We start from the raw sequence: 22397 nt of genomic DNA, 5'->3' as shown, positions 1-22397 counted from the left end.
TTATTGTGGTTTCAACGTGTGACAAAAGTTTAAAAAATGCAGTCTTGATTTTCTTCCACGCCTGGAAATTGTGGGAATAAGGTTAAACAAGGCCCAGCCCACACAATTACGGAGCCCATCTACCAAGATAATCATTCACTGCATTTACTAATTCTGAAAAGTTAAGGGTTTCTTTTGGTAATTTTGCATCAAGTTTGCATCGAGTTCCAAAAATGGATGTTTTGTTTTCTAGTTGTAGATGCTAGAGATGGACTTTTTGGTGAGCCTACCGACAAACTAGACTAACCCACTCCGGGTTAGGTGTTGGGTTTTGACCACCGTTTTAAAGGGGTTGGGTTGAAATTCTAGATATCGACCTTTTTTTTTTTCTTTCTAAGAGACAATTAGTGGCAAATCAAGGTTATTCATTTATTCTGGACTTAGAGAGGCTATAAAAAATTCTAAACATACATGTATATTAGGTTGATGTAAATATACAAATATATATATATATATATATATGAACATTTTCATGGCATCATAAAAAAATATAAGTTATGACACAAATCTTAGACCATTAGATCTTACACTTTTAATAGTCGAAATGTAAGTAAAAGATCTTAGGTACGAATCTCGTGGATGACGAATTTGATACCAAATTAGGTTGTCCATTATGTGGCTTAGCCGAAGTCCCCTCTCCTCTTAGTGTAAAATATATCGTTGTACTAAAAAAAAAAGTTGAAATGTAATTTTTTTTTTTTTTTTTAACAAACAGTAGTATCTACCCTAATAGGTTGGAAGGGGGGGAGTGGGCTAAGTCTTACAATAGGCTTGCCATAATAATATTATTCAAATACTCATTTGGTGAGAATTGAATTTAAGATATTTTACTTACAAGTGAAGAAAAATACAACTAGACTAATAATAAGTGACAGGTGAAATGTAATCATAAAGCATCTCCAAAGAAAGTCAAAAAGTCTGCATCAACATAAAAATAAAAAAAGATAGCATTAATCGAAATGTCAATTCCTATATGGCATGATGTGGATTGAAAGTAAAGGTTGTTATTGTCAAATTCGGCAACAACTTCAAATATATTTTAAGTAACTAATAAATGTTTTAAATCATTTTTCTTATTATTTTTTGTTCTAAAATACATATTACAATTATGAAAAGTACGTATAATTTAAATTTTGTTGCAGTCCTATTAGATTAGGAACGTGATTGTGTAAATTCTAACATATCTAGGATATCCTTATGGGATTCTACCATATCTCTTAGATTAGATATTATCCTATTAGATTGTAATCCTAAAAGGGTAAGGAATTAACCTTCCCTACTACTATAAATAAAGGTACAATGGGATGAAATAGAACACACCTCAGAATTACATATCTAACTTCTCTTTCTATTGCCACCGGCCCCTCTCCCTCTCTATCCTCTATACAGTTCAGTCAAATAGCCCTACAATACATTATCAGCAAGCTTTTGACACTGCGCTAAAGAGAATTTATTCTTCAATCAGGGGAGTATTACATTTTAATCATTCTTTTTATGATTAATTTATTATTTTATTGAATTGATCTATATGCTATTTATTCAATTTAATTTTTCTTTATTGAACGTGATACAACACATTAGAGATGTAATTCCAGCTTTCAGAGAAGGATCTTCTACAAATTCAAGGGCTAAGTTATTTTCTGCTAATTAGGTTCTTTTAAAATAAATTAAGATATTTGAAACGACTATGAAGCATGAAAACATTCCCCATGATACATGAACCCCCTATATTTATATTTTCCTTTCAATTATATATATTGTATATATGTTCATATATTTTGTCAATATACGCAATATGCAATTATGCTATGTGAAATTTGTGAGTCAAAGAATTGAAATAAATTAGAAGCAATTAGGGTTTTCCAAACCCTAGAATTCGAAAAAAAAAAAAAAATCTGGGATTTTAAGCCAAAGTTGTGTGCCATGCTGCGCCTAGCTGACCTAAAGCCAAGCCAAGCTGTGCACCAAACTAAACCACAAACAACAGCCTTCTTTTGGGCTTTGCTATGTACGAAACCCAAAGCCCACACGTTGGGCTTCTGCCATCTGACAAGCCAACTGTCGAATGGACTCGGCCCTCGCTCAAACTGCAAGGCTTCAGCTTGCTGTTCTCATATTGGACTAGGTTGCCTGAGTCCTTGGTGTTGGGCTTCACACCCGCGGCCTTTGACCCAAAAGCCAGCGTATGCTAGGCTTTTGCTCACCCCACTTCCAGCAGCTTTTATGTTGTTGGGCTCTTCCTAACACAATGCCCGCGTCCCAAACTGCAAGCCTGCAGCTTGTTTTGCACGCTGGGCTGCACATTTACTTCTCCCATGCCCACTACCAGCCAATACGTGCTGGGCCTTGTTCTCTCTCGACCTGCTGCCACATGCAGCCATGACCCGAGCCCAAAGGCCTGCAATTTTTGCTGTAGGGCCGTGACTCTGCAGCGAGCCGAAACGTGCTGGGCTGCGTACTTTTTTTTGTCTCGATGCCATACTTTGGCATCCCCCACTTCTTAACCATACCCAAATATTTTTGGGACATTTTTGGTTAATGTTAATTAAGCTATAATTTACTTGTCACTTGGTCCGTTGCCAATTAAAGCTAATAAGACCCGCATGTCATTATTTTTGCTTCTTCGATCAACCCCTAGTGGTCCCGATCTATTGAATTAATTAAAAGGGACCAGCAGTCCATTAATTTGACAAGACTTTTCGACATTAACGATTGAATAAATTATCTTTTTTTTTTTTTTTTAAACCATTGACTCACTTAAGTAGTTCTGAAGCACTCACACTTGAGTTCCTGAAGCAACCCAAATCCACTACACTTAGTTGTATATTGTATTCTGTGTTCTTACAGGTACCTCCTTTTATGAACCGGAAGATCATAACTAAACTCGAACCTGTAGTTTCGAATTTAGTGCATTTGAAACCCGAAGTTTTCATAAAACAACACACCCATGAAAAATCGATTTTTTCATGTAAACCATGTCTTAGAACCCGAATGTTCTAACTTTGATGCTTATGGATATTTTATTTTCATAGTGCCAATCACAATCTTGCTCCCTCTATTCAGTGGATTGTCGAAGCGTAACAAGTTCGATTTCACTGATTTGGACGTTTCTTGACCAAAACCACTTTATATAGGGTACAAGACGTGAATCTCCGCTTGACTATCAAGAAGTTGAGAAATCATAGTAGCCAACAATGGCATGGAATAGTTGAATAAGCCTCTGTCATGATCTTTACTCAAAGACTTATGCCTGAAGAATTGCAAAGGGAAATACCTCCCAAACAAGGATTCTATGGCTTTTTGGCTCGCTTCTATGGACCATTTAATCATGAAAGACATTGCTTCACCATGATTGCGTCCATGAATGAGTACAATTCTGAAGTTTATAAATTCGATTGAATTTTGACTAGAACATATTTTTCTTGTCCTTCTATGTTTCTAACTTGCTCCTGAAGCAGCAATGTAGAAAGCAGAAGTTTACCAAATTCTTGGATCTGATTACTACCACAAATGTGAGAGAAAGGTTTAGACTCAGCTTTGGCTAAAGTCTACTGATTGGTATAAACCCAGTTTAGCTGGAGTTTGCTGAATGGTTCGACTCAGTTTGATCAAAGCCTACCGAATGATGATGCCCTGCTTCGATAGGGATGCACCGAAGAGCATACTCTGCTTCGACAGAGATGCACCGAACGGTATTTCTCTACTTCGGCAGAGGCCTACCGAACAGACCCCTCCGGCTTCGACTTGAGCCTATCGAACCCAATTTTGGGTCTGTCTCTCTTAGTGATTTAAATATCGATATTATCGGTGATATTTCGCCGATAATATCGTTTTTTTGAGAGGGCGATATTTTCACACTTATCCACTTAATTATCGTCAATATATCGATATTTTGTCGATATTATCGCGATAATATCGGAGACGATATTTTCAACATTTTAATGCATATATTTGGGCAATTTATCTCTATATTATCGATAATATCATGAGATAAAACCTAAAAATACTTGAAAATTGCTGAAAAGCCTTAATCTTGAGCATAAAGGGATTCGAACCCCTCCTTTTGTCAACCACGCACTTGAGCCTTATCCAACTCGTTACAGATGTGTTTGTGATTACATATTCAGCTTGTAATATTTATATGGTCGTTAAGATGTTTGCAAGGCTTGCAAGCTAATATTTATTATCTAGGATAAATTTCTATATTTAAAAAAACACCAAGGGGATTCGAACCCCTCCCATTTTACTCCTTCAACACCTTGACCATTATATCACTTATGTTTTTGTGAAAATATGCTAATATATATATATATATATATATATGGTTTTGTTTTGAATTCTTTTTGCAAAAAACAAATTTGCGGTTTTGTTTTGAATTCTTTTTGCAAAAAACAAATTTGCATATGACAATGAATCTTTGACAATTTCTTTTCAAGTATCTACTTTTGAACTACTCACCACGTTCACTCACCTAACGAATTAGTTGTAGTCATATTCCTATATATATGGTTAGGTAGTTCTATTTCTATATATACAAATAAAATCAAATGGTCTCATGCCGTCCCTTATTCTCAACATCTCTCCAAAACAAAACATAATGCTCATGTTATTCTCAACATCTATCAACCTCAATTTCCCCCCAAGTTAAAAAAAAACTGAACTATAGTAAGCTATTCTCATTCATTATTGTTATTTAATTTGCATGTTTGTTATTATCTATTCCAAATTTTTGGTGGTATTATATTTTAAATTGTGTCAATTAATTACTTAGTCAATGGCATGTGGTTTTTAACTTTTCTATTTTTTATTTTGGTCACTTACATTTTGTTACATTTGTGTAATTATTATTTTATTGTTGGTCCATGCAGATTCTATTTGGCCTTTACACAAAGGGTTCCATATTTAAGTTAAGTTTACAAACTTATATTTATATTATTGTAATTTATACAACAACAAAAAAATTTGTGTGGACCCGTGCATGTGATCTAAGAACCAAATAATACTTGCATGTTAATTTTTTGAAGTAATTAAGTAATGTTGTATAATTATTCCCTAGGATAATTTTAATATGTTTAATGTTATTTATTATTTTATTATCAAATTGGATTATTGTTCATTAATATTAGGTTTTATTATTCCATATTATTTTTATAATTACTTAAATTCTTACAATCATTTTCTTTACTTCCTATTTAATTCTTCTGTAGAATAACTTTATTATTTAGGTTCTCTTATATAACCGTCACTACTATATTTTTTGGCCAAAAAATAATTGCCTAATTTCCATGAAAAATAAATATAGGTACGTTTAAGATGTCTAGTGGAGTTACTAAACGTGATCCAGCTTGGGAACATGGAGACCCAATAGACGGAAACAAACATGGCACAATTTGCAAATATTGTGGTTGGATAATGAAGAGTGGCGGAGTGACACGACTTAAGTACCATCTTAGTGGATTAGATCCAGGAAATAATGTCCAACGATGCAATAATGTCCCCCCCCCCAGAAGTGAAGGCATTCATCACCACATTATTAAAAAATAAAAAACACCAGAAGGAAAAGAAAACACACGGAATGGAAAATATTCAAGCTGAGCTACGAGGAGAAGTCATTGGCCAAGTGGTTAACAGTGATGATGACGACGATGAGGACGAATGTGATGATGACATGAGACCTGAAGAACGACGCAATTTCAAACAAGCATTACGTGCCTCCAAATAGTCAGCATGGGCAAGAGAACACCTTCATAAAATTCCTAATAGAGCACAAGGTTCTGGGACAAGTGGTGGTGCATAAATGAGACGGGGAGCAAGTGTTAAAGAATCACAACTAACACCACTAATAGCCCCAAGTTTATATAAGTCATCCAAAGCACGTCAAAAGAGTGTTTGGAGTTATTTCACTAGAGGTAATATGAAAGAGGGAATGGGGTGTCTAATTAGCAAGTTCTTTATCTATGAAAATGTCCCTGCTAAGAAGGCATCATCACATCATTTCAAAAATATGGTATTGGGATATCAACAGGCCGGTGTTGGAGTACAACCTCCCACTCCCTATGAGGTAAGAAACAAATATTTGGAAATGGAGTATAAAGACATTGGCGAGTATGCTAACAAGTTGAGGTCAAAGTGGGAAACTAATGGTTGCAGAATCATGTGTGACGGATGGACTGGCCCGACCAGATTGTCTATCATAAACTTCATGGTATACTCCAAGGGAAAGACAATTTTTTGAAGTCCGTTGATGCTTCAGACCATATAAAGAACTACAAGTATATTTACAAATTATTGAGGGATGTAATCATGGAGGTGGGAGAGCATAATGTTGTCCAAGTCGTGACTAACAATGGTTTTGCATTTGTCAAAGCTAGAAAAAAGTTAATGAAGCATCATAATGTGTTTTGGACATCATGTGCAACACATTGTATTGATATCATGTTTGAGGCAATGGGGAAGAGAGAGAATATTGCTAATGTCGTAAAAGAGCTAGAACGATCACAAATTATATTTACAATCACGGTTGGTTGTTGGCAAAGATGCGTGAATTTTGCAAAGGAGAAATTATTCGTCCAACTACCACTTGATTCGCCACCAACTATATTTCATTAGACAGCCTACTTAAGAAGAAAGCAGGGTTGAAACAACTATTCACTAGTGACGATTGGGCCAACCACAATTTTAGCCACTCAAAAGTAGGTCGTATGGTGGAAAGTATAATGCTTAATCATGCTTTTTGGACTCAATCAGAACATGTGTGCCAAGTGTTTGAACCGCTTTACAAAGTTTTACGGATCGTTGACACAAAAGTTTATCCTACTATAGGGGCAATATATGAGTTGATGCGTGTAGGGAAGGAGGACTTGGAAAGAAAACATGGTGCAAGGTGGGTCATAAAGATAATTGATGACCGATGGTATAAAACATTATACCACGATTTGCATGCAGTAGGTATAAATTATGTCATAATTTGCAATTCATTTCTTTAGTTGCATAAGTATTATTTCTCTTATTAGAGTATGTGTTTCTTTGAATAGCATATTATTTGAATCCTCGATACCAATACAGACCTGGTGTTAAAGATGATGGTACCCTTATACGTGCTATACATAATGTATGCTCTAAATTAGACCTTGCATCACCAGCAGTGGGCCAATTTGGAAATGAGGTACACAATTACTTAAATTATAATAATTACATTGTTGGATTAAACTAACACGATTTATTGAATTTAGCTAACATGGTTTAAGGATGCAAGAACTTTTGGAGAACCAACATCAGTTGTTGCTCGAACAAAAATGCCTCCTAGTGAGTGTAAACATATTTCACTATCAGTTTATAATAGAATTTGTTGGAGTTATTAGGCTTATCAATATTGTTTTTCATTATAGCTGAATGGTGGATCATGTATGGGACTGATGCACTAACTATGAGAAAGTTAGCAATCAAAGTATTATCACAAACAGCTTCATCATCTGCTTGTGAAAGAAGTTGGAGTACATTTGCACTCATACACACAAAGCAAAGAAATAGGTTGGCTCATAGTAGGTTGGAAAAATTAGTTTATTGCTACAACAACATGAAGCTTCAAATTCGAGATAAGGAAGCAGAAATAGATCATGTTGACCGTGGTGACCCATTAGATGTATTTGATATTGTTGCTGAAGATGATGATACAGAGGGTAACCAACTTTATCAATGGATTAGACATCTTCATTTAGATGATGATGAAGGCAACCCAGCTCTAAGAGTTGCTGAAGAAGCACGTAATGAAGGGATAAATGTAGAAAGAGTATTAGAGGAGGAGGTGGGATCTAGCAGTGCTGACTCTTTGGAAGAACTTTTGCGCCCAAGACCAAGAAACACTAGAATTCCACCTTCTTCCAATCCTACACAACCACAAGATCCTGCTGATACTAATGATAACTCTAGTACAAGATCAGGAGACTCACCTACCATCAGAGGTGGGAATAATGAATGATATAGTGGAGCTGGAGGTAGTGGTGGATATGGAAACTATGTTGGACCACCTCTTGGATTTATGAGCCTCTTCACTGGTGAGGCAAACTTCACGCATGCAACACAGGATAAGGACCATGGCAGTAGGCGGGCAGGACCAGGAATTGGTGTCATAGGGAAGGACTATACTCGTAGAGAAAAAGGCAAGGGGACTTTGTCAAGTCAAGAAGATGACTCGTTATCTATAACTTCAGACTCTCTTGGAGTGGGAAGTAGTAACTATGGTTATACTCATAACTAACCATTTCCCTACCCTTCATATCCCATTCCTGTTGGGATGGAATCGAGCGACTCATGGAAAGAATTCGAGACTCAATCTTCAAATGATTTTGCTTATGGACAACATCAACCAATCTTGGATCCATATGGGTGGTATGTTAACAATTACATGCAAAACTATTTTAGGGATTATCATTTGATGACTACTCTTCACAATACACTTACTCTACACATAGAGATGATGAAGATATTGAAAATTTTGAACCTCAAAGTCACTCATGTATCTTACCAAGCAATGTATAAAGTGTAAAATATTGTACTAATTCATTATATATAAATGATTATGGTGTGTTTAAACTTCTTTCATTAATTATTACATATTTTCTACACTCACAATGTTTGCCAGCTCGCTATATAATCAACTTAAATCAGTTAAATCCATCATGCAATGCATTTCCTTCCAATTTTTTGTGATAAACTAATTGATAATTGACTAAATAAACATCCTGCAAAGTTTCAATAAAAATTTCCAAGGTTTTCTTACAATTTCCATGGGTTTTATTCAATTTTTATCGATATCGATAATATCCCGATATTTCCATTGAAATTTCTGTGTTTTTGGACTACCGATATTTCTGATATCATCGATATTTTAGACCTTGGTCTCTCTCACAATCCAATTTTAAGTTTGTTTTTACAACGCATGATAGAATCAGGGCCTGCCAAGGTGTGGCATCATGCCCGAAGCATGATCCTTGGCACCTAAGACCTAAAACTTCAAGAATAAATGATAGTATTCCTAAACCTTAACCCTGTAGAATTTACTTCCGTCTTGATGGAATAGATCATTGGTTATGCACCTGTTCGTGCCCTTATCGATGTTGTTAAGGAGTACCATTCTAGTAGTCACTATGTGAGACTAATTTTGCTTCATTGAACACCGTTGGAAGAGCATAATTTTGACATGAATGGCCTTGTTGGCTGAATCCACCCTAGTAACTTTGGTTTACTTTGTGAACATTTTTCCATGTTCTTGGATTTAAGTTTGGTGTATGTTTTAGCTATGGATAATCTTATTGATATTGTCCTTGAATACAAGTTAATTGAATCATGTTTCTTGTATACATGTGACCGAATTCAATTAAACATGTGATTACGTAGGAATGTGGGAAAGTTAGTTGTCTGGATGAATGTGATACTACGCACACTAACTTTATACCTAAATCACATCTCTAGCAACGACTTCAGGTCTATCCAACCTGATTAAGAGCATTGACATGCTCCTCGTTGTATGAATGGTACGGAATTACCATATCATATACCTTATATTCTCCCCGTTTCGGAAGAACGTCGTTGAGTTTTAAAGGATGTTCGAGATGACAATGATCACGAATGAAACCACTGAAGAAAATAGAGTGAAATATCTTTGCAAAATGAGCCTGAAGCTTTGATTTAAGGCCAATGGGGCTGTCTCCCAACTGGAAACACGCCACATGTGGCCGGCCTGGAGCTGGGTAATTGAACAGTTTACTTGCTTTAGCATGGTCATATGGGACATTTAGGTCGAACAATGATGCTATGATGCATCTCCTTACTTGAAGTAAGGATTTTGTGCCTACAAGCACAATTTGCCAAGCTTGCTTGTTGGAGAAATTGATTTTCTACATCATCCCTCGCAAAGATACAAAGTGACCCTCTTTTCATAGTGGATTCAAGGGAATATATGTGGATTAATCCAACCAAAATGCGGACCATATAAATACTTATGGTTTTGGTTGATGAATCGATAAACTGGTCACATGTTTATCCACACACACATTGCTGCTAAACCTTCTGGCCAATTTTAAGGGTTCACCACCCTATTTATTCCCTAAAGTCTGGGCGACTGGATAATGCCGGAGAGTTTATATCGACGGTTTTTGATAAAGTATTACATGTTTTTTGGGTTTATAATTGAACATCAAATTCATATGTTCACCCCCAAATAGCTTTGCTTAGTGATCATAAATTGCAATTTAAATGATCACCCGGACCTTGGTGAACGTACCAAGCTTTTTTCGGTTTCTGCCTAAGGCTATGCAATCTTGTACGCAGTTATGTTGGTCTGCCTTGATGCCCATTGCCACCCAACCTATTCGACGTTACAATTGGTTACTGGGTATGAACCTGACGCTTCATATTTACTCGATTTAGGTGTGCATTCCATGCAATATCTTGGAGGTCCACGATTTGACCTTAGTTGTGAAATCTTCGAAACATTCCAACATTCACCTCACTTCACTATGCCACAAGTGAGACATGGTTAGGAGTTCTTGTTGAGTATATTCGAAGTACTTGTTGTTTTCATCCATCGTTAAGTCCTAACAATGATCCATGAAGACTATGCCATATGTATCCACCTGACCAAGACATGATACATTAATGGAGTCAACGCCAAGACATATTGTATCTACATCTACATCAGCAAAGCATTAGGAGATTGAAGTCATGCAAGCCGATCCCAGACAACCTAACCGACTTCTACACGACGTCACTGCCCAAGTCAACCTTCCAAAAGCTTGTCCGAGGAATTGGTGTGCCTAAACATTCATATGCAATGCTTGTAGTTCCCATTTGGAAGTTTTGTCAAACTCAAGGGGAGTATCCAGAAGTATACTCACTTAATCTTAATGTACTTTTTTTTCCTATGATTAGGATCATTTTGCCCACTAGATTTTTGCTACCTAACTAGGTTTTAACGAGGCACCCATCCTGGGCTGATCATACCTTTGTGAGCTCTTCTACTTGCATCCAGAAGACGTATAGTTTTGACTTAGTGCCACTTCTCACTTTTCTCCTTAGCCTATGGGTTTCTCCTACCTTGGGGTTTTACCATATCGAGGTTTTGTGAGTTTTACCTTTTTATGCTTTCTTCCGTTGATTTGAGACTTGCATTCGCGCCGACAACTTCATCAACTGATCTACTTCATCGCTAAAGACCTGATACGCCATTTGTTTGAGTATTTACACACCCAAGGGGAAGTGTTGCAGTCCTATTAGATTAGGAATGTAATTTTGTAAATCCTAACATATCTACGATATCCTTATGGGATTCTACCATATCTCTTAGATTAGATATTATCCTAGTGGAGTAGAACACACCTCAGAATTACATATCTCTCTTCTCTCTTTGTTGCCGCCGGCCCCTCTCCCTCTATGTCCTTTATATAATTTAGTCAAATAGGCCTTCAAAAAATTTAACATGTTGGGTAGAGAACAAAATTTAAAAAAAAAAAAGAATCAAAGTGCCACGTAAGCTTTAAATATAAATTTTTATGTTTAAAATTTGACATCTCATCTAAAGATGTTCTTATGAGTGCAATTTATTGTATAATCCAAATAATTATGTATTGAAAAGAAAATCATCCACATCTAAACCATAAATAGTTGGAATAAGGGTTTAGGTTTTTTTTGTAGAACGGTATTCGTTCATTTTCTTCCTTACAAGTCAATGTGTTAATGGTTTTGGATTTATATATATATATATATATATATATATATATATTTTTTTTTTTTGTAAGAATAATTTATGAATGATATTCTGAAAAATTAGACTATCCAAATGTTAAAATACATTACAGAGGAAGCCTCACAAATACTTATGTAAAAAAATGTTGTCACGAATCTACTCTCATATATATTATATATATATAATCTACCCTCATATATATTTGTCACTCATACTTCCATTAAAAATAAGAAAGAAACCAACTAAGCCTAGTAAATTACAAAAAATCCACTTTAAAAATTGAATCTAACGGCTTCTATGTTTTCTCCTCTCACTGAATTGACATCTCTCTCTCCTTCGCTCTACTGCAATTTTCACCCATACTGGCTGGATTTCTCAAAAATAGAAGTCCAATAAATTGCAAATTTTAATCCAAAACGAAATTCACCATCTTCCACTAATGTGAGATTTTTTTTCTTCTTCTCTCTACTTCTCTCCACCTCTATTGTTCTCCGTTGATCACTCTTGGTGGTTCGATTGTGGTGGTCTCTGCCGATCTCTCTAGGAATCAAATTAAAGTGAAGAAAAAGTGTTGATCTGTCTAGGTTGCAAGGGATGATGTTAAGCCCAATTCCAATTGGATAGTCATCTTCACTTGCTTCTTGTTAAGTGACTTGAAGGCCAAACAATTTTGGAGCATTCACGTTGAGGCCCGAGACTTGTCCGGTCCGAAATCACTCCTACTACAAAGGTGGTTGGTCTAGATAAGATGGGTTCACATTTCGGATTAAAACTTCATTTTTGTTTGGTTATTTTCGACTGTTGATCCCAACTCATGTTCCAAAATGCTTTTGGAATGGTGATGGGTTAAAAGAAAACCCTTGTTACTAATTTATGGAAACGAACTTACCAATGCTTAACGCTTTTTAGACAAGTACTTACAAGTGCTTAGCGATTCTAACATATATACTTTTGAGATATTTCTTAATTTTACTCCAATTTTTCCAAATTACAATAAATTATTTGATATATACCAAACAACCTCCGAAATGTGCATACTATACAAATTTACATGATTTATTTTTTTCAACAAAATACTTTGTAGTGTAACTCTCACAACTTCATGAAAGTGTTCTAGCGACACGCACACGTCTCAAACGAGTGTTTTGCACGTGGAGGTCTGTGGGTCCCACATCGCCGGGAGCAAATATTTGCGTCCACGTACCCCAAACGCATTGTAGCTAACTCCCGTCGTTTTGTCCCGAATAACGTCTCCAGGATAACCCGGGTAAGCCCCCTTCCCAAATATACCCGTGCACGCGCTCACAGCCTCCAAAGGCGCGTCTTTTGATCCCTGAAAATATCCGTTTTCAAACGGGTTTGTCACGGCTCCCGCCAAAACCGTAGCCAAACTGATAACCATTCCGTCGATCCCCACATCGCCGTTTGGAGGAACTAACGGAGGCGTCTGCGGCCCGTAAATTGGCTGGTGAAATGGCCATGCGCACTGACCCGGACACTGGCTCGCCGGGTTGCCCACCCAAGCGTAAGCCAGCTTGCCCGTCTTTCTCCCCTCAATTCCCGATCCGTGGGAGCCGCAGCGGCTGCTACAGAACCCGTCAACTGTCACGTCGGCACCGGTCAAAACGACGTTAATCGCTGCGTTTTGGCCTTTTGATGCTTTGGCTGCCAGAGCTACGAGTTTTTGATCTGTGAGTACTTTTCCGAGAGAGTAAGTTTCGTCCAGGATTTGATTCCCTACGGTGGGGGTAGAGGGGCCTCCTTTGTATCCTCCAGTAGTCTGCCACCACGACGAGACGGAGGGCTGTGAGGTGCGCTGGCCGGAGCTCAGAGACTGAACAAAGTCGACTAGTATGGACCGTTGGCTGGGGGAGAACTTGCCGTACCATACGATATTGACGGCGAGGTTCCCCTTAAGGAGTGGACCTTTGTGGTAATTGAGCACAAGCGGCTGTTGCTGCACTAAAGCTGAGAGCTTGCGCATGGTGGCTGTACAGGGGCTGAGGAAGGAAGAAATGGTAAATAAAAATGGGACCCAGATGGCCAAATGGGAAGTAAAAGCCATTGACGAGGAGGGTTTGAGCAGTTGTATTTGTTAAGTGATGACTGTAAGGTGTCTGCGAATGCCTGAAAGAGATGGGGGAGTATTTATACAGAGGAAGGAGGGGACGTACGTGTGGTATGGGGGACAGTCAGGGACAGGTGGGTTGAGTGAGTGAGTGAGTGATGGGCGTGTTTTTAAATGCAGCCGCGTGGGTTTTGGGTTTTGGGTTTTGACTTTGGGATTGGGATGAATTAAAAGGAAGCACTGCAGCACCTAGGGTTTCAGTTTTCGATGACATATACAGATCATAAGGTTTTGGCTTTGACTTTTGAGAGAGACAACACTTCTTCCCTGCACCTTCCTCTTCATGTGTATCCTCACCATTTGATGAAGTTCAAAGACTTGTAACGTATATTTAATTTATAAGCTACTGCACTAGATAACCTAGCATGCAATAATACTTTATATTATGCACATCCCACTTGTGATTATCAACAAGTTAATTAGTTAAATAACAAACGCCAATAGATTAGGTCCTTTAATAAGGTTTAAGTTTTCCTGTGGTTTGGCTGGTGTGGAACATAGATGGTGGTGGTGGGTATAGTGGTGATCTAAGATTCCTTCGCATGCTAATTCTTAATCACACAATTAGGGCTTCCTTCCTAATTATCCATCTTTAATTTACAACTTGGTAATCTGTTTGTTTCAGTAAAACTACCCAACTTGATTATAAGGTCAATTGGTTCTAAACTATGGCTTATGCTCTTTTTGTGTTGATGTTGATGCGATGAGAAAATCTCATTTCTATTCAAATTTCTTCAATTTTAATCTCATTTATTGTCAAATATGATTACTTAAGGTATATAATGGTATTAAGAGCTTCAATGTACTCAAAACCTGCTACTGAAGCGATGAGCCAATCCAAGAATAAAACTTGCAGTCCAACAATAGATCGGATCAAACTTCAAAAAAATTGAGTAAAAGTGAGATTTTCTCAACACATTATGTCTTAAGAAAGGCTCAATGGACTTCCTTTATATAGTCTACACATACAATGAATAGGTTGTAGTTATACTACTGTTGACCCTATAAATTACAAAAACCTACGGGGCGCGCAGGCCGAGTAACTAATAAGCTAACTACGTCCTTCGGTTGAATGCGGGGCGTGCCAACTCGTCGGCCGAGCTCGGCCGAGGAGTAAAATTCGTTGATATCGCATTGAGCGCATTGTTGACTTCTTTATCTTGCGACTGCGACCGAGGAAGGAACACTCTCGGTCCTTTGGTTCTAGAGCCTGAAGACAAGGCTGCTAATTCTGCGAAGCTCACAAATCGTCGACGCCCGATTCAGTCACTATGATTATATTCGTAAGAGTATAAGCACGTCAAATCGACACCAGACTATACAGACACAAGTACTCAAAGGTGATGTATGTCTTGATAGTGAATGTAGTTCGGCCGTCAGAATGCCGAACTCTAAAACTCACTTGTGAGTATCCAATCATAAAATCACTCGGCGTCCAGTACGCCGAATAACGAACTCGTAACACCTTGCTACGCCAAGAGGGCTAACAAGGTGACCTTTGCCAACAAGGATTCGAAAACCCTTCTCAGCCGAGACTTGGATAGGTAACCAGTCGGCCTCGACGCAGTGCTGTTTATCCAAACTGAAAGTGCTCCTCGGTCAGCTGATTCTACGGCGACAGTGCTGTTTATCCAAACTGAAGGTGTTCACCGGGTGCCTCCACAGTGCTGTTTATCCAAACTGAAGGTTTGTTGGCCGAAAAAGAAAAGGAAGAGTCTCAAGATGTTTGAGAGGCTTTGTGCAGGGCAATTGTATGTTGAATCGAAGGTCCTGTATATTGCATGATTTCTTGTATTTATAGCCCCCCATACCTTGAGACCGCATTGCACCCTTATCTGGATTGGGAGTCCTTGTCCCGTTCCAACTTTACTTCGAACAAACCTACTCCCACTAGTACTTTGAACTTTCCCCTCTTCCGGGGCTTTATTCTTTGCCGGCCGGGAATCCTGGTTGCACCAGGACTTCCTCGACCCTTTTTGTTTATCTGGACTACTCCTTCTTAGGATAGGACTCGACCGACCCTGCTAACTGGCCTGGAATCTATCACTCGGCCCATAGCATTTGACACAGCCTTGGGCCGAGCACAACCTTCTGCTCGGCCCAACAATATTATTTCGGGCCCAAACAACTACTTAGAAGTTTCTTATTTGTGCTTACAACGTATGAAAACACCTTATGGACAAATAATAAAATATTGTTTTTATATGTTTATTAGTTTGTTGATTCTTTTAACCTTATCTCATTATCCGAAGTCCTCCTTTTATCATACGTGGTGTTGCTATAGTGAATAGCTCATTCGTCTTCAACCAATTGTGTCAGAGATTACCTTCCCCCCACCTTGTAGTGTAGATAAATTTAGAATAGATTCTATCGTTTGTCAAATAAACAAGTTGCCCTTTTAAAATGATTTTTGGCTCCGTCTTTGCTTGAGCAAGTTGGTGCTACATAAACCAGATTCATCAGATGTTAGTCTGTTCACCACTTTATGTGGCAATATTTATCAATCGTGGCAAGTTTAAGTCTGAATTTCACTAGTCTACTAATAAGTGATAAATCAGAAAGTAAATCTTGAAATTATAATTTCAAATATTTCTTATGTAGCAACACTTCGTATAAAAGATAACTAATTAAGCTGTTGAACTAATAGTAGCGTAGAGGTGAAGAACCTTGGGAACTAAAATGGGGTACTTATACAGTGTTTATATGAATAGCTATATCATGGGTCGGAAAGACGGAAAGTACTACACACCCGGCGATAGTGTTGAGTGGTGAGTGGTGAGAGGTGAGTGGTCGGTGCTAAATTGTGACAATCTGAGCATTGGAAGGCACTAAACTAGTTCAGTTGTATTAGTTAATTATTCCCGTGTGGATTCGAAGAACTTAAATAACATGGATATATTCTCACGTGATTTGTTCGTGCCAATAAAATATAGATATGTGGACAAAAATTGATAAATATTTTTATCTCATCAACACAAACGTTAATATAACTGTGTACTCATACAATGTAAGTTATTTTCGTTGATGAGAGACTAGAGGGTGCATGAATTGTGCATATATGTGTTGTCCGAGGCATATGTGTGTGTGTGGGTATGTATAGCTCTGGGCCCTTTGGTTTTGGGGAGTGTGTCGGCAAGTGGATGGTCGGCTAGCTCACCGCCAAATATGCGGCATGTGGAGGTCATCAGATTTATGGAATTGGAGTGCAAATGCTTCAAGTTTGTATGGTGCTGGCTCCTTGGACAGCGTTGAGTGTGCTCAAAGGAATAATGGTTGCAGGGACATAAACCTACCAGCACACTATCATTGAGTGTGCTCTGATACCATATAATTCTGAATATTTTCTGTTTCATTGAATACATCAATAATTACACAAAGTTTGCTATATATACACATGTGGACTTTCTAGCAAATTACACTAATGCCCTTAACTAAACTAACAGTATACAAAATTCTCTAACAAACTATAACTCACTCCTAGCAACAACTTTGATGACTAATCTTTAGTTTCTTTACACATTGTAGAAGAGGAACATGTTGATGTATATAGTATTTCTAGTTTCTCAATGGTGCGAAAATTATTGTATGTTGCGGTTTTATTACGCATTATGATATGTGCCAGTAATTAATATTATATGATATGATAACAATGATGTTACTAATCTAGTTGCACAAATTATGTATTAAAGTCAATGCCATAATGTTAGGGAGACCAAATTTTTTAAACCAAATGGTGTAGTTGTTAATGATTGGATTATAACTTAAACATTGATTAACGTGCTTATTTTCTATCGATGACACATCATCTAGTTTGCAAATTTGGTTTAAAATTTTGGTCTCCCTAGCATTACCCTAAAATCAATCCATACCCAAGGTTGTGTAGATATAATATAATGCATGCCCTTTAAGGAAAGAGTTCTCCATTTTTTTTTTCAAAAAAATGGAGAGTAGTTGTGGGACCTACTCTGCATCAAACTTCAACGATTCAAACCATCTATTTTGTAAGTCTCGATTCATAGATTATCCTTACAAAAAATCAATTCAATCCAAAACCATTTGCCTATTTATTTATCACAATGAAATTTCATTGTTTCTTATAGAACAAAGTGTTGGTTAATTTCTTTGAACTCAATTATTTTTGATTTGGTTAATATTTTGCAAAGATGATCGAAAAGGTGCAACTTAAAAAATAGATTGTTCGGATCGTTGAAATTCGATGTGGTGTGAGCAAACTAATCCCCATTTTTCTTTTAAATGGGGATCTCTTGCTTTAAAAACCTCATAACGTAATGCATTGTTCTTTCAAAAATTATTTTTCTTTGAACTAATAAATTCGGTAGTAAAAGTGGAAATTATGTCTAAGTTTGGTAATTTTGGACAATACTTGCCTTCGCATAACTCGTAACCCTTGTAAAGGAATCAAAATTTGGCATGCGTAGAGAAACTATCCTTTTATGGTTTTAATCAAATATTTTCATACATAATATCATACTGTAATCTGCAGCTTATTTTCATGAAGAAATTACTGTCCACCTCTCTTGAGGGTGTAGATTAATTCTATATGTATTTTGCCATGTGTACCATTAGGATTGATTTTTGTAACGTACCCCGCATAAGATAAGATAACAAAATAAAACCATGACAAGGATTAAAAGAAGAACAAAATAATGTAGCTTTATTATTTTCCAATGTGATACAAAAGAATAAAAAAATATTTAAACACCAAAATACAGCTCCCTAATGTATATATTCCCTCCAGTATTGTACATATACCCTAAAATTAATTCGTATTTCCTCTAAACCAAAGTAGAACAAGTGGAAGTCGAAGGGTCGTACAAAGCAGGAAGCAAGTACTTCTTCCCGTTAGATCCATGAGCATTGTAGCTAGCTCCAGTGGTGGGGTCCACCAGTAGGTCCCCAGCGTACCCAGGATAGGACCCTTTACCGTAGACCCCAGGGCAAGCAGAAGCAGCTTCCAAAGGAGCGTCCTTCGGACCCTGGAAGTAGCCGTTTCCGAAAGGGTTGGTCACGGTCCCCGCCAAAAGACTAGCCAGGTTGATCACCATGCCGTCCAGGCCCACGTCGTTGTTTGGGGTCACGAGGGGTGGGTTCTGGGGTCCATAGATGGGCTGGTGGAACGGCCACGCGCATTGCCCTGGGCATTGGGTCTCTGAGTTTCCAACCCAAATGTAAGCAAACTTGTTGGTTTTTGATCCTCTGATTTGACTACCGCCGTTGGATGATCCATGGGTCCCGCACGAGTTCGTGCAAAACCCATCGACAAGGACATCAGACGATGTTAAAACGACATTGATCCCGTAGTTTTGGGCGCCCTTTGAGGCCAGCTGTTGGATCTGGCGGGAAGTGAGGGATTTTCCTAGAGAGTAATTCTCATCAAGAACTTGGGTTCCCAGAGACAGGGCGAGAGATGCAGTGGGCTTTTTCGAGAGGTGGTAGTATTTCTCTATGGACTTCCACCATGTGGCGATGGACGGTTGGTCGGAGGTGGGTTTGGATAGGGAGGTGAGGAAATCGGAAACGATTGCACGCTGGGAGGGGGTGAAGCGGCCGTACCAGATCAAGTTGACAGAGAGTTTTCCGGTGAGGAGAGGGCCGTTGTGGTACTGGAATTGCATTTGGTTTTGGTCGGAAGTTTCAGCAAGGTTCCTAGCTGCTGAGCTGAAATGAAACAGAGAAATAACAAGGACTAGTTTCAAAATTGCAAAAGCTGCCATGGTTTTTTTTTTTTTTTTTCCTTCTAAAAAAGGGTGATCAAATTTGGGATCTTAATGGAGCTGAAGATCTTGTGGAGTGGGATGGAAATGAAGTGAGGAGGTGGGCGTGAATATATAGGGCTGAAAAGTTGGGGAGGAAGAAAGTGCATGGAAGGAGGTGAAGGGTATTGACTGAAAACTTAAAGAAAGAAGGTAAAAGGGGAGAGAGCGAGAGGCCAGTAGGACAATGCGATGCGTATTTTAAAATTTTGGGTTCGTGGAAGGACAGGATCTGAAGACTTTTGATCAAGGACAGTGCTGAGCCAGCTATTAAATTAAGGACAAAAAAAAAAGGTAGCACAATAATGTAGATGAAGAGGACAAGGTTTAGAGCTCACGGCTCTCACTGTCAGGGAGGAAGAGGAAAATGCGCGTCCATTTTTGTTTGCTTTTTATTATTATTATTATTATTTTTTTATGTACACCCTTATTTCAAAGGTAAGGTGGACTTGATGTGGAGGAGGGTGTCACTAAGGTCGCGTTTGGTACGCGGGACGGGACGGAACAGAGTGGGACGAGGCGTTCCGTCCCGCGTTTGGTGCGCCTAAAATGAGTGGAACGCGCTGTTCCACGGAACAGATTTTGGATGATTTTTTGTTCCACACCCCCACCCTGGAACGGGTTGTTCCACGTCTGTGGGACAGAAATTTCCAATATTTTTAGACAAAAATGCCCTTGGTCTTTTTCAAAATTTACAACTTCAAAATCAGTTTACAAACCCTAAAAACAAAATCTCTTCTTCTCAGCCGTTTCTCTTCGCCTCTACAGCCCTTTCCCCTTCGCAACACCTTCCTGCTCATCTTCTTCTGTACAGCCTCACAACCTTCCTCCTCGTCCCCTTCGCAACCTTCCTCCTCGTCCTCTTCCGTGTAGCAGCTCTGCGAACTTGGTGGTCCTCAGGTATCTCTCTCTCTCTCTCTCTCTCTCTCTCTCTCTCTCTTTCCTCTGTACGGAGGATTTGCATTTTGGGTTGCAGACCCGGTGCCTCGGGGCAGACGGTGGTAACTCCCTCCCCTCTCAAAAATCTCTGATCGAAGGTACGATTTTCATTTTAATTTCGAATTATTGAACCCGTTTGCTTTCCAGAAGTCGGAGGTTAGATTCTCAATTTCTCGTTGTTGAATCTCGATTCTGGTGTGCCTCTTAATTTCCTAGGGTTTCTTTCTGCGAATTTATTATTTATTTGTACTGCGATTTTATGGTTTTTTATGCTTGTATCGTTCTTATCTCGTGTTGTTTGGGGATTAGAAAAAAAATTGATTTTGATGGAAGTCGGAAATTTTAGCCCTGGGTCGGCAATTTTTGAGCCGTTAGGTGCTCAAAAATTGGGACTTTTAAGTGGAAATTGAAAATTTCAGTTGCAAATGATCAATTTTCTTGATGGATTATGATTTGATTTCTGCATTAGTAGAAGGCCCTTTGTTTGTTGTGAAAATGTGATCACTTTTTGGTCACAGAGTTGGATGAAATGTGTGATTGCAATTAGGATTTCCAATTCATTCAGGTTACGGTCAATTTCCATACTGTGTTTTGCCACTAGGGTTTTCGATTCTAGATTCTTTGCCCGAGGTCTTTTAGAACTGAATACATTGTAGTGAGAGTTTGGTTAGTCGTGCTGGTTTGAGGCATGGAACTGAAGCACTAGTCTTTTTGGTAGGTTAACGAAGTTAAACAATGAATCATAATCAAACTTTTGTTTTATCATTCGTTGGCATGGTTCAGCACAGTTTATTGTCGGCTTGTTTGATATGAAAATTGTAGGAAAGGAAATGGGCTGATAGAGCATAGTGTCATGTCCTTTATTGCTTTGGTTTGAAAATACTAAAGTATGTTATTATTGTTTCTTCTGTTTTATAATTCTTCATTTGATTTCCGACAAAGTGAATCATGTATTTGAATAAGATTACTTCATTTCTTAAAAAAACTGTAGGTTTTAAAATCTTCAACTTGGATACAAGATTTAATATAACATGAGCACTCGGGGGGCCAGGGCGCCACATGCAAGAGGGCGGCGAAGAAAGAATGAGTTGAACTTGGACCTCAATAGTGCCCCACCTGGTGACAGTCGGGAACAGGAGGGAACTTCAACTCAGTCAGTGCCTCAGAATAATCAAGCGACTTTGCAAGTTCAGCCCATACCACCTAATACGATTGATGTTGAGGCTATTGATGATGATGTTATTGAATCCAGCCCCACGGCTTTTGCTGAGGCATGCTTATATTAATTTTACACATTCTTTTATTGCGAATTTCTCCATCCACTTAAGTGTATTGAAGAAAATGTTGTGATATTTTATGTTTTGCAATTTTTCAACTGTATTAAATCATCTATTCTATATGGTGGTCTAGTGAAAGAACTTTGAGTTAGAATCCCAACCTGCATCCATTTGATTCGAGACCTAGTTAAAACTTCTTTTCTCTTTCTTTCAATTTGTTAATACACTCTATCAAGGCCTTAATTTGCTCACCATGTTCCTCCCAATTATCATGGAGGCAACCCAAATACAAATTCGAATGGAGGTGTAGAAAACGGGAAAAATTACAAATTTTAAAGGGGTTTGCATGTGAAACACAACATATACCTATTAAAATTTGGACCAAGAAAAACAAATAATGGATAATAGTGTTCAAATTTGAACAACTTATTAAAATTAAAAAAAAAAAAAAAAAAAAGAGTCATGTCCCGTTCCGCCCATAAAATTGTACCAAACAA

The 22397-nt window shown here is 38.1% G+C and overlaps 2 protein-coding genes and 1 long non-coding RNA gene across 3 annotated transcripts; 1 reads left to right on the top strand and 2 right to left on the bottom strand.

The window, feature by feature from the left end:
• Window positions 1-12728: 12728 nt before the first annotated feature.
• On the bottom strand, window positions 12729-13889 carry LOC103933804 (protein EXORDIUM-like 2). The gene has a single exon (XM_009343486.3). It carries the CDS (start codon window positions 13845-13847, stop codon window positions 12915-12917), a length of 933 nt encoding a protein of 310 aa, XP_009341761.2. The 5' UTR covers window positions 13848-13889; the 3' UTR covers window positions 12729-12914.
• Window positions 13890-18558: 4669 nt separating this feature from the next.
• LOC103933805 (protein PHOSPHATE-INDUCED 1) lies at window positions 18559-19728 on the bottom strand. Its single transcript, XM_009343487.3, has one exon. It carries the CDS (start codon window positions 19643-19645, stop codon window positions 18707-18709), a length of 939 nt encoding a protein of 312 aa, XP_009341762.3. The 5' UTR covers window positions 19646-19728; the 3' UTR covers window positions 18559-18706.
• Window positions 19729-20162: 434 nt separating this feature from the next.
• On the top strand, window positions 20163-21896 carry LOC125476055. Its single transcript, XR_007257422.1, has 2 exons — window positions 20163-20721; window positions 21615-21896. It is a non-coding gene; the product is annotated as an uncharacterized LOC125476055 (long non-coding RNA).
• The last annotated feature ends 501 nt before the right edge of the window (window positions 21897-22397 follow it).

This window comes from the organism of the source record quoted next, unplaced genomic scaffold (assembly GCF_019419815.1).
Source record: "Pyrus x bretschneideri cultivar Hongxiangsu unplaced genomic scaffold, Pyrus_bretschneideri_v1 Contig17, whole genome shotgun sequence".
Taxonomy (NCBI): domain Eukaryota; kingdom Viridiplantae; phylum Streptophyta; class Magnoliopsida; order Rosales; family Rosaceae; genus Pyrus; species Pyrus x bretschneideri.
This window is presented reverse-complemented; position numbering and strand designations above follow the sequence as displayed.

Excerpts from the sequence above, each read along its gene's own strand:
- LOC103933805 (XM_009343487.3), bottom strand. The coding sequence starts at position 19,645 with ATGGCAGCTTTTGCAATTTTGAAACTAGTCCTTGTTATTTCTCTGTTT.
- LOC103933804 (XM_009343486.3), bottom strand. The coding sequence starts at position 13,847 with ATGGCTTTTACTTCCCATTTGGCCATCTGGGTCCCATTTTTATTTACC.